Source organism: Limanda limanda, chromosome 11 (assembly GCF_963576545.1).
Source record: "Limanda limanda chromosome 11, fLimLim1.1, whole genome shotgun sequence".
In the NCBI taxonomy this organism is placed as follows: domain Eukaryota; kingdom Metazoa; phylum Chordata; class Actinopteri; order Pleuronectiformes; family Pleuronectidae; genus Limanda; species Limanda limanda.
The window spans coordinates 11139678-11152070 of record NC_083646.1 but is presented as its reverse complement, the minus strand read 5'-3'; the positions used below and the strand labels follow the sequence as shown (position 1 = coordinate 11152070).

At 43.7% G+C, this 12393-nt stretch overlaps 1 protein-coding gene across 1 annotated transcript; it reads left to right on the top strand.

Moving 5' to 3' along the window:
- The first annotated feature begins 346 nt into the window (after positions 1–346).
- On the top strand, positions 347–8646 carry cacng8b (calcium channel, voltage-dependent, gamma subunit 8b). Its single transcript, XM_061081663.1, has 5 exons — positions 347–377; positions 1110–1334; positions 6094–6177; positions 7060–7200; positions 7847–8646. Exons 1-5 carry the CDS (start codon positions 347–349, stop codon positions 8644–8646), a joined length of 1281 nt encoding a protein of 426 aa, XP_060937646.1.
- Positions 8647–12393: the final 3747 nt, after the last annotated feature.

Below are 12393 nucleotides of genomic sequence, written 5' to 3'. Positions count from 1 at the left end.
AAGAACTCCGATTTGTGACCTACACTAAATGCTTCTGTCATTAAACGCTGTCCTTTGCTTTTCCTTCCTGTCCTGCAGCTGTAGAGCGGAGACCATGGGTTCTGAGTTCCAAGCCTCTTGCTAACAGCGGACGGACGGCGAGCGGGGACGAGACACAGCCTCCGAGCGGCACCACCTTTGCAGCGGGAAAGACTCAGAGAGGGGGAGAGAAAAACCAGAAAGAGGCAAAAAGAGAGAGGAGGAGTGCAAAAAGGAGAGAGGGGAGCGGGTGAGAACAGTCGATGGATGCTGTCCGGATTGAGGGGACAGCACGTTCTTCACTGACGAGGAAAAGAAAGATTTCAAAATGGAGTCGAAGGATAGAAACTCGGCGTCAGGTAAGTTTTGTCACACTTTGGACTTTCAGTTTTTGTTTGACCGTGTTAGAAACTCTCACACTATCAGATTTATCAGCAGGAAAAGGAGAATTTGTTTTAAAAGTAGTTAAAAATATCTGTAGTAGTTACCGTAGACCACTGAGGTAGATTTACAGCAACTCCGATACTATGATACTGTAACTGCATGTATGTCCTCTCCACTCTGATAAAGACTTATCAGGTGATCTTGCGTTGGAGCTGCTGTGTGTGTGCGTGTATACGAATGTGTGTGTTTGTGTATTCATCTCCAGCCCTGCTGACTCTGAGGGGGGAGAACGGTGTCAGGGTCATGAATATGGAGTAGCCTGAGATTGGGAGGGTGTGATCTGTTGTGTTTCACATCAATTCTGTCTTGTTAAGCGGAGTCAGCAGAGTCATCCAACTCTCCTCCAAGGACACATCATGGACCCACTTATGCACCTCCCACGTCCGCCTCCTCCTGCCTCTCGTCTTCTCTCACCGCTCCCCTCTCTCCCTCCCACCGGTGCCCCTCGCCTCTTCCTGCCCCTTCGTCATCTCACCTGCTGTTTAAAAAAAACTCCACTTTGTGTGTGATTGCGAACTCACTGTTCGGTTACCTCATCCGTTCTCCTCCTCATGATCCAAAATAAACATTTGCCTGTGTTCTCTCTGTCTCCTCTACGCCCCCTGATGTCCACCCTTCTCCTTCTCCTCCTTCTTTCCTCTCTGAAGGCATGGTGTGTGAGAAGGGGATCCAGATCCTTCTCACCACCGTGGGGGCATTCGCTGCCTTCGGCCTGATGACGGTGGCAATAGGGACGGACTACTGGCTGTACTCCCGCGCCATGATCTGCAACAGCACGGCCAACGTCTCCCAGGATGACCCCCACAACAAGGACAAGAAGGACCCCGGGGCGCTCACCCACTCTGGACTGTGGAGGATATGCTGCCTGGAAGGTAGAGAGGAAGCTGCGGGAGACATTTTGGGGTTGTTGTCGGGATTTGGACTGACGAGGAGGAGCGGTGGGAAAAGTTTGCTGACATTGAGGATGCTAATTTCAGTTTAGTGGGCGCACTGAATGTGAGCTTAAGGTAATTTAGCCCCGGTGACGCTTTTGGTTAATGTAGAGGCAAAATTTGTCAGACTGGATATTCTCACCTTCAGAACAAGTAGGGATTAAAGTCAAGCAAGATAAATCAAGAAGAGTGAACTGGATATGTTTTGTATTCTAAGCCATTCAGTGTTATTTCATGTAAGATAGAAGCAGGGCACCTTAACATTGAGGCATTGGAGCGTTTCCATCACACATAGCAACATTGTTTAGGTCCAGATTTCTCTTAAATCCCACATCTGGCCCACGTGGAATGATGGCACTTTGGCGGCCTGATTTTGTTTGCCAGATCCGGGCCACAAGTAAGTCCTAGAGATGTCAACCAAAGGTGCCGAAGGTGGCCCGGATTTGTGCTATTTGGGCCACATTCGTCATTTACATCAAAGGCCTCAGATTACACCTTTCAAACTGCACCACATGGCTGCCAATAGTGACTCACGTTTGATTTGGGCTTTGCTGTTTTACAAGTGGGCAACTTTAGGCTTGCAATTATTTTATCCAGGCCACAAATTTCAGTTTATTAGAGCAACTGAACACAAAGATGAAAAGTCGCACATAGCTGAGAAACATCCAATCCAAATTGTGTTACTTGGCAACATCAATGGGGAAACTCATTTCTTCTAACTGAATTTATTCACATTTGGATTATATTTTGGATTAACTTGGGAACTATGACGTAGTGTTTTCCTCACACACTCCGTACTGAAGAGTATTGGATTAGCTTCTTCTCCAAAGCAACAATGACAGAGCTTCATGAATATTGCAGTGTTCAGAGCGTCCACCATCCCAGAATGACACGCAAAACCTTTTTGTCTCCAGAAAGAACGATTAAATAATAAAAACTGGCATCCAGAACAAAAGGTTCTACGTCAAGTAAAGTAAAGGATATTAGGACATTTCTAAAATGGGAATTCAAAGTGCTGAAGAACATTTCCAAAACCACTTCTCTGCTCTTTGGAGAGTATTGGCTTTGATTCTCCAAGGATTGAGCTGTGAGGTTCAGGATTTGTTGGACTGGAGGTGATGCTCAGAGAGAGGATCAACAGCTGGACCCTGTATCTGTTGCTATGTAGACAACAGATGTACAGATATGTACGTAGTAAACTATCTACATATCATCTAAAGATAGACGTGTTATGTCAGTCACGAAGTCTATATCCAGAATTCTTTATATCTCTGTGTTCTAGATATTGCAAGATAGGATGTTTTTCAATATTTTCAGAGTTTCTAAAGGAATAATTCATGTAACTTGATGTAAATACAAATCAGGTACATTTGGGGACCCCGATATCTATAAGTGTGTCAAGGTGCAACTCGTTCAAATGTAAGGGGAGTGTTGGTGGAGGCTTAAGGCCGGAGCATGCTTCTGCGTTGTCAGGGGCCCGCAAGCACGCAGCTGTAACGCAGGACTCGTTGTCATTCATGGTTTTCCAACCTTTGCGCGTGTTGCCATGCAATTCCCCGCCAGAACACTAGGCAGAGTAATGTTTTTTGTCGAAGTCGGCTCTTCTTCGTGTGTGGCACAGAGAAGAGCGATTTATTTACATCGCCTCGGCGGCTCCGCAGAGCCTTTTTCTGGCAGAAAAATCCACCGGTTAATGACGGGTTATACTAGTGGACATAGTGTCGGCTCTCTTCTGCCAAGTGCTCTTCTATTTGGTCCATATTCGTTCTTCTAAATCTTCCGTGGTTTCCGGGCATGAACCGGAAATGCGACTCCGGAAATGATGTAGTTAGCAGACCAATCACAGCCCTTGCGGGCGGGTGACGCTTGCGGGGCTTTGCCGTCTAGTTAGAAAAATTGGCCGACGCACGTAAGCACGTAAGAAGGGCTACGATAGCACGTAGGGGGCCCGGCAGGGCTCTTGCGCTTCCGGGCCCGTGAAAACGCAGAAGCATGCTCCGGCCTTTACACTCTACTAAATTTATATTCTAGTAGATTATTTGATCCCTAAATCAACGTTGCCCTAGTGATGAATCCGACTGAACTGAAGTCATTGCTTGTCTCTCAACGTCAATGTCAAAGCTTCTCGGTGGAAACAGATTTTCTTCAGTCGTCACTCTAGAAAACTTGATTAGAAAACTGCAGCTGCTCTAACATCAACATCAACATTAGCATCAACATACACACAATCCTGTTGGGTTTTTTTAACCGTGCAATCGCGAGAAGACATTTTTAAAATCGCGGTATAATTACATGATACTGGAACCTGACGCTGAAATCAAAACACTCCATTAATCTTTGTCTTTGCGTCTTGTTGCAAACGACCAACATTCACGCCGGCACCGTCAACGCACCTCGCTCCAACTGGCGGCAGATACAGAACCTGGCAGCAGCCACCGCTCAATCTTCAGCTTGTCAGTGCAACACAAGCTGCTAATTCATTATACATTGCAGTGACTGGCTGACACTCAACAGTAAAGGCTGGAGTGAAGCGGCTACAGCCAAAGGGGTGTTGGTGGTGGTGGTGGTGAGTGGTGGTGGTGGTGGTGAGTGATCTGTGTCTTCGCTCACAGAGACACTGAGGTAACGGCTCTTCTGTCTCCAGGAACACCTCCCGGCCCCCCCCCATGCAGCCGCCCCGGCCCATCCTGCGCTTGGTTATTGTACAGAACTAATTTGTCCTCATCTCTAAGCTTCCTGATAGCAAAGCAGCCAATTAGAGATAAGCTGGAGCCCTTGCAGCTCTTCTGCAGTGCACCCCCACTCACTCCCCTCCATCGCCTCACTCCCTCGGTGTCTCCACCCGCTCTTCCTCTCTCACTCCCCCAAACATTACATTTCATCTTTCACTGGTTCCTCCTCCTCCTCTCCCTCGTTGGAGCTTTTTTCTTTCCGTCTTTGCTTCCACATTGTGGTGCAGTAAAGCTGACAGTGTCTTGGCATGGCTTAGAGGTCAAGTATCCTTGATGTCTGTGGAGTGTTCAGCCAAGATAGATGCTCAGTAGTCGTGCAGTGATGCAGTGAGGTGTAGCTCGAGTGGAAATGCAGGACATGTTAGCTCTGAAAGATTTATGCCCGCGGGTGGGTGGCACAGGATGCTGTGGATAGAGACGTGTCCTCTCCTCCTCTCTTGCGCTCCTCTGCAGGTTTACTGAAGGTGGGGTCGCACCGACTTACCTGACAATGAGCGTTTGATTCCATTTGGAAGATATTTGCTCATAAAGCGCAGGCATTTGTAAGTTTGTGACCTGACGTCTGAGCTTTTGATTAAAATCAAGGAATCAGTGAAGAAGGAAATGCAACTTCTTATATTTATCCACTGAACTTCAGCACAAGTTTGAGGTACTTGGGTTTACTCGCGTTTTTCCATGTTAAGCGATTCCACTACATTTCAGAGGGAATTATTTCACTTAATACTCAACTGTACTTATCTGACAGCCGGGGTTTGCCCATTACTCTTCAGATTAATATTTTTCATATTAAGTATTTACAGATTAAAATAGATTTAATATGTGAGACTATGATGGCTTCTTGTCTCACTTAGTGTTGGGTTGAGTCCGAATCTCCTTTTTAAACGATAATCAATCTTTTTATATAATTGCTGTGTAATTCTGCGAGATTTACAGAGGTCAATCTGGCCAATAATATACCAGGAAGGAATAGTAGGAAGTATTTACAAAAAAATTATATTAAATTGATACATAAAATTGTGTACTAAACTTCTGTACTATTTTCACAATTCTCTCTCAAGAACTTAACATGTATCTTGTGACAATTAGACTGGACTAAACTACCTGACCTTTCATCTTATTTACAATCTGACAACAGTATATTTAATATATGTTTAATATGATTAGATTTTGAGTGCATGACTTATACTTGGTGCAGGTACTTTTTATAAAACAAAGCTCTGAATTTCCCTCGTCCACCACTGAGATCCTTCAATCATCGTGTACTTTTAGAAACTCGAGGAAATCTGCTGACAGTGCAAATTTCCTCCAATGTTTCTAAGGCTTTAAAATGTCCCTGGAGCTTGAGAACATGATTCACCTGTTTCACAGCCTGAAGTCTGTTGATCTGCATGTTGGTCTTAGGACGGTAACACTGATGTCGCATCCCTCTTTACCTCCATCTGTTTCTTTGCAGACCAACCTGTGGAAATGTTAGAGCTGTGAGAAAGACACCAGCTCGTCCCACGTCTTTCCATTGCTTCCCTCCATCTGTGTCTCGTCATTCCATCACTGCATCTCTCTTACAATCCATCCATCAGCAACAGTGGTGTGCTGTGATCATCGTGCGTGCATCCCTCCGTTCCTCTGTCTGTCTACATGCAAGACCCAGGCGGGTAGTTACCTGTCTGCCATTGTGTCTGCATATTTGTATGTATTTACACGTGTGTACGTACTGTGTGCATGTGATGTTACTAACTTACATTTCCTATAAGAACCATTATTAACCTTGTATGTTGTAGTTTATTCGCCGGGCTCATGTGCTTGGATAAAAAAAATAAGGATTTTCTAGCACAGACATGATTGTGTTCAGGTGTCAATCACTTTGTCTCAGGAGTATATGTGTTGCTCTCTTTTCTCAATGCTCTCAGATATGAGGTCTTGTTTTTTGTTGTGTCTGGTCACTGCTGTTTCTCCTCTTTAAATCTCAGGAGTGAAGAGAGGAGTTTGTTCTCAGATCAACCACTTCCCGGAGGATGCAGACTTTGACCATGACGGGGCAGAGTACGTCCTACGTAAGTCAATTCCCACTTTACAAGACATGGATGAGGAGGGAGAGGGAAGGAGAAGACAAATAAAGAGAAAACATACCCAGACCTGCTCTACACATCCTGTAATCTGGTGTTTGTATCGTTCTTTCCTCGGACGATAACGTCAGCAAGAAAATAAGCAGAAAGTCATGGGCGGTGGGGCGCCCTAGTTCCTGCCCATGGCCCTGCAGTGGTATTTTTGCGCTCTATGATATGCTACATGTGTGCACATGCACAAAGCCTGTGTTCTGTTTACAATGTTGCAGAGACATTTTGCTGGCATTTAGGTGGCATTTTCTCTCCCGTGGCCTAGTTGTCCTAGATGAGAGAGGAGTGTTGACGTGTGTGTGTGTGTGCGTGCATGTGTGTGTGTGTGTATGTGTGTGTGTGTATGTGTGTGTGTGTGCATGGTAGGCAGAAGGTCACATGTGAAGGGTTTGATTCAGAAATGTAGCTAGAAATGAGTAATTAATTTCCTCACTAAGTATTTTGTGAATATTCTTAATGAAGCAGCTTCAACCATTTTTATTATTGTCTGTGTTGTGGATATTTTAAAGATCGGGTTGGACATTTTCTCTATCTTAAACACATCATAAAATACTCATCTGAAAAAAAATAGCCAGTGTCTGTGTCCCTCTGGACTTTAATGACCAATTATATAATTCAAAGATTGGCTGGAAAAGTCGGCTTCCAAACATTCGTGTGTTTTTGGGGCGTAGCTTTGACGAGAGGGCTGATGGGAGGGGATGGGATTTATTGGTTGCATATTCCTAAATGGCGAACTATTATTTCAGTAAATCAATTAGTTCAGTAAAAAGTAATTCCAACCTCAATGTGCCTCTCGTAATATTTCTTTCCTGTGCTCAGGGGTAGTCAGGGCTTCCAACATCTTCCCGATCCTCAGTGCCATCCTGCTGCTGATGGGAGGCATGTGCATCGCTGCTAGTCGCTTGTATAAGAGCAAAAGAAACATCATCCTGGGGGCTGGGATCCTATTTGTGGCTGCAGGTACGTGTGTGTTCATATGCCTGTATGTGCTCTTGAACATATCTGTCTTTTAACAGACAGCACTTGGCCTGTTCTTGGTTCACAGGAAAAAGGGAAACTTGAATTTAAATTTAAAATGTATTAGCACTTTGCCTGTCCTTAAATGGACAAAAACTAGATTTTTCTTTGGTTTTGTGTAAACAGTATACTTATATGCAGCAAAGTTTATTAAAAGATTTTTTTTTTTAATGAAGTATCGATCTTTATTGTCTTTATTTTCGGTCATCCCATGCCTTGAACAACCTCAAGCTAAATTTAAAAGCTACTAAATAAGAGCAATTGAGAATTTGTGTCATTCATAATCCGATTAGTCGATTAATCGTTTCAATAATCGGTGACTAATCGACTATCAGAATAGTCTTTTTGAAAAGTATTTTTAGCTTGTTATGCATATAAAAGGTAAAATTTCCCTTGGGCAGATCTTCCCTTGGAAATGACAAAAAAAATCCCTTTAATTTTCTCAAAATTTCAACAGTAAAACCTTCTGAAACTTGACAGCAGACAGGGAGGGTCACCCTTAATATGGAGACTATTTCTGTCAGTGCATAAGAGTTTTTTGTGTTTACCTCCGAGTGTTTTCAGCTCTTTGGTTTCTGTGCTCTCTCAGGACTGAGTAACATCATCGGTGTGATCGTGTACATCTCGGCTGCGTTGGGCGACATCTCTCCGAAGAAGGATGAGGATAAGAAGTGGCAGTACTCGTACGGTTGGTCCTTTTACTTCGGAGGTCTGTCCTTCATCATGGCCGAGATGGTCGGGGTGCTGGCCGTCAACATCTACATCGAGAAGAACAAGGAGCTGCGCTGCCGCTCGCGCACCGACATTTTCAAGAGCACGACGCACGCCATGCTCCGCCTGCCCAGCTACCGCTTCCGCCGCCGATCCCGCTCCTCGTCCCGCTCCACCGACCCCTCCCGGTCCCGAGACCCCTCACCTGTAGGGGGAGGTGGAGGCAAGAACTTTGGCCTGCCCCCATCCGCGTTGCTTTCCCAGGGGCCCATCTCAGTGTCCACTCTACCCAACCCCCACTCCCGCTCCCACACGGCCCTGGCTGGAGGTGACATCTCCCTCTACACGTTGTCCCGCGACCCCAAACTGGGGGGCTTGCCACCCATGTACGGCACGGTGGACAGGGCCACGCTCTACCAGCTCCACAACTGCTTCCCAAAGGACGGGGGTGGAGGAGGAGGAGTGATGATGAGCGGCACACTCCCCTCGCTTAAGTCCCACAACCCTTCAAATTCTTCCAACTCAAACGCGCAGATGCCCAACTCGGTGGGCTCCGGCCCCCCGCCCTTTAACTCGTCCACAGTGGACAGGGAGCGAGGGATGGGGACTCTGGACCGGCTCAAGGGGGACAGGGAGAGCAACTCTAACACCCTCAATAGGAAGACAACGCCTGTGTAGAGCCAGGCTATGAGAGGGGGAGGCGAGGAGGAGGGGAGAGAGGGAGGACGGGTGGTAGAGTGAGAGGACAGATAGAGGGGAGCACTGCGGCTCAACAGGAAATAAATAGGAGCGAGAGGCAGCCAGAGAAATGAAAGGGTCGATCCCTCCCTCCATGTTCACTGTTATTTAGTCGACTCAATCTCACTGAGCGCAAAACGAAGAGGAGTAATAACAGAGTGATAATAATAACAACAACAATGGACTTTCACAATAAAACTATTTTGATATTTTAATGTGCTAGAAATGATTTATTTTGTTAATGATCAAACGCAATTAACCTTGGGCTCTTATGGAAAAAAAAAAAAATGTTTCACATCTTTTGTTGTGCAATATTCCTGCTAATTTAACCAGATCAGCACTAATGTACAATTGTTGTTGTGATTATTCTTAGCGTTATTACAAACTAGCTGTCTTTGCAAACACTATTGATTGGAATGAAATTTTAATTTTGGACTTTTTTTTTTTTTTTTTTCCACTTTACTTTTGGATCTTGACAAACTTAACTGTGAATTTCTTCCATGCGCAGCCGTATTGAGCTGTGTGTAGCTGTGTCAAAGTGTCAAGCATGAGTGTGCACAACATGTGGGAGAATGTGAGCCTGTATTATTCTTTTTAAACCCCCCTCCCCCCCCATATTATATGATTTTCATTTATAACATGAAGTCAGATGTGAATACTGTAAATTGTCTTCCAATATTGATACCGAAAGAAATGCAACAATAACGTGAGTGGCTGAGACGACTGACCAACTTCATCGTTATTACGAGTCTGGGTTTTCTGCAGGCCTCTGTTCGTCTTATTTCCATTCTAATCAGTGTTAAACAGTAGTACTTGTAGCTCTAGTCGTGTTGAAGATGTTTGTTCTTGGGCATTAACAGAAACCTCCGACCTCCGGAGGAAGCAGAAAAATAAAAAGAGACACAGAATAATAACATTTGTACAGAATCAGGTAAAAGGTCGCTGCCTGAGCAGAACAACGAGAAAAAAAAAAATCAATCAAATCATGTTTAGTTTTTTTCATGACGAGTCCCAAAGTGACACACATGCAACTCATCATTTTCAGTGGCAAAAAAATAGAATATGTATATGTGGGTTGAGAGGGTTTAACAAAAAAAAAAAACACTAGAGAAAAACTTTTGCGAAGAAACATGTACATTGTAATTTATGCATACATATATTTGTAAAGTCTACAGATACGTTTTTCGGGACCACTGTTTAAACTGGTTATGCATTCTGGGCAGGGCGGGTTTGGATGAAGTGCTTCGTTCCCGGTGCCCCCCCTGGACTCTGGTTGGGTGGTTTCACCCGCTGTTGACCCCTCCCTCTGCCCATGTCTGTCCACGTCCTCAGTGTGTCCCCCTACTTTGTCTCATCACCCCTAACCTTCTCACTGTGCTTCCCCCTGTGACTCTGGAGTCTGACCTCTTCTGTTTATGTTGATGAGAATGTAAACACATGTAATCCCCCCCCCCCCCCCCATCCCTTACTCTCTCTCCTCTGAACTGTCCCGAGTGAGTGCAGATCCGGGTTGAAACCACGGACACACCTGCTTCACGATGTAACGAAGAAACGAAACAACAACCAGACGCTTCCAGATTCTACGACTTTTCATTTCCTTTGATTTCATTTGAGAAAAAAATGAAAAAATGTGATAAAACTGCGCACAGATAGCATTTATGTGGGCAATATGAATAGTATGTAGTTGAGAATAGATATATCTAGACAAAATGATTATGGTTTATCTAAATGTGTGATAAACTTAAAACACTGTATTGCACGAAGTTTATAAAAAAAACAATAACAGACATATTCACAGACTTCTGTCTTTTGTTTCTTTATTTTGCTGAGAAGGAAGCTGGCGTCTCATATGAAGAACAGACTGAGAATATACCTGTGTTGGGAGAATCCCTCAATATTATCTGTAGGCAACATCTGTGGAGAAAGTAGATGCTTTAGTAAAAGTAGCAGGAACACGCTCAAAAAGCTGGTTGACACATTCCTCTACTGAAGGGAAATCTCAGTTTTCCCACAACAGTTCGTGGACAACTAGTGTTAAAGGTCAGGAGTGTTAACTGGAGTGTGAACTCCAAGTGTAAAGTTGAAGGCTTCATATTGAGAACTTTACAGGGAAGTAGGAGAAATCCTGTTCAGCAGTTCATGGACTCATAAATTCTGAATTTTTTAAGTAAATGGAAACAGTGTCTCTAATGAGAAAGGTATTTCCATATATTGAACTTTGTGTAAAAACAACATCATACACAAAATAATTAGTCAAACAAGTTGTTGAACTGTTTGTATATATTTAACAATTTCGATAGGAGATTTAAAGTATAAGTACACTAATAACAGGATTACATTTCACATGAAGAATCCAAAGTAAAAGTGACATTTATTATGTAGCATGCATTCTTTATTTTTGTTTATTGAATCATTAAATGTAAGCACAATATGTGCGTTGTAGATTAGTCTCATCAACTCCAATCACTGTATTTAAAACAGAAAATTGCATCATATGTTGTTAACAGATTTCAAACAAACTTTGTACATTCATACTTAATCTGTAAAGAAACTAGAATAACACCATAGAGCACAGACCTCAGCAAAGACCCTGAAGTCTCCTCAGTTCAATCAAACTGCACCAGGTCCACAGGCTCATAGATATTAGTTCCCTTAAAGTGCCTGATCATCAAGATGCATGAATTATTCCCTTTGGTGATAATGTTAAAAAACTTTTATCTCACAATGTTAAAGAAAGTGAAAAAAGTATTCCTGGATCCACACCAAGATTCAATGGGTTCTGTACTGAACCATATTGCAGCAAGTTTAGTTGAAAGCCATCTGGTGTTTGACATGACCTCCTTGGCAGAGGTCGAATGTATGGCATCGTATAAACTGAATATGCTTTGTATATAAAACATAAACCATAAAGCCTATATAGCTGTCATATACATGCAGTGTAAAAAGTACAATATTTCCCTGAGATATATAGAAAAAGTACAAGATTGGCTAAAATGCAAAACTCGATGTACAAGTATCTTAAAAGTATATTTAAGTTCAGTACCTGAGTAAATGTACTTTCCATTATACACACACACACACACACTAACCATGAGGGAACAAATATTGCTTTATAGTCACTCAGGCTCAAGGTCTCTTTGCTAATCTTTGATCCTAAAAGGCTTCAACCTTCTCTGTCAGACCTGAGGCTCATAATATTTGCAAATATATGTATAGAGCCAGATGGGCGGTGTTTGTCAAATAAGATAATGAGAAAAGCAACTAAAAATTAATTCAGGGTTTTCTCTGACCACTGCACTTCCTGAGCACATTAAGTTTTTTTTGTTTTTTTTTCTGATGGGGCCCATCTGGTGCCTCATGCAATGTTTTGAATTAACAACGCTGTCAAAGTCTGCTGGGGTCCCTCCGGCCCACTGGGCAGGTTTGACTTGACCTCGGAGGGATCATCACTGGCAGGACGGAGGAATGTGGGAATACTTCCAGAGTGGATCGAGCTGGAAGAATCTCCTCAGAGGCGAGAAGTGATACAGATGCACATGGGCAGCGTGAAGTCAGTGTCACATCCTTCACAAGGGGCCTGAGATTCCTCCCAGCGCTCGTGGACCTGAAGGATTAGTTTTCTGGAGCACCCGACCCTGCTATTATCATAACTCCTTCACTCTGGATGCAGCCACATCTTCAGCGATG

Coding starts and splice junctions, on each gene's coding strand:
- cacng8b (XM_061081663.1), top strand. CDS start 347: ATGGAGTCGAAGGATAGAAACTCGGCGTCAG. Junction 378..1,109: donor GGATAGAAACTCGGCGTCAG/GTAAGTTTTGTC, acceptor TCCTCTCTGAAG/GCATGGTGTGTGAGAAGGGG. Junction 1,335..6,093: donor GAGGATATGCTGCCTGGAAG/GTAGAGAGGAAG, acceptor TTTAAATCTCAG/GAGTGAAGAGAGGAGTTTGT.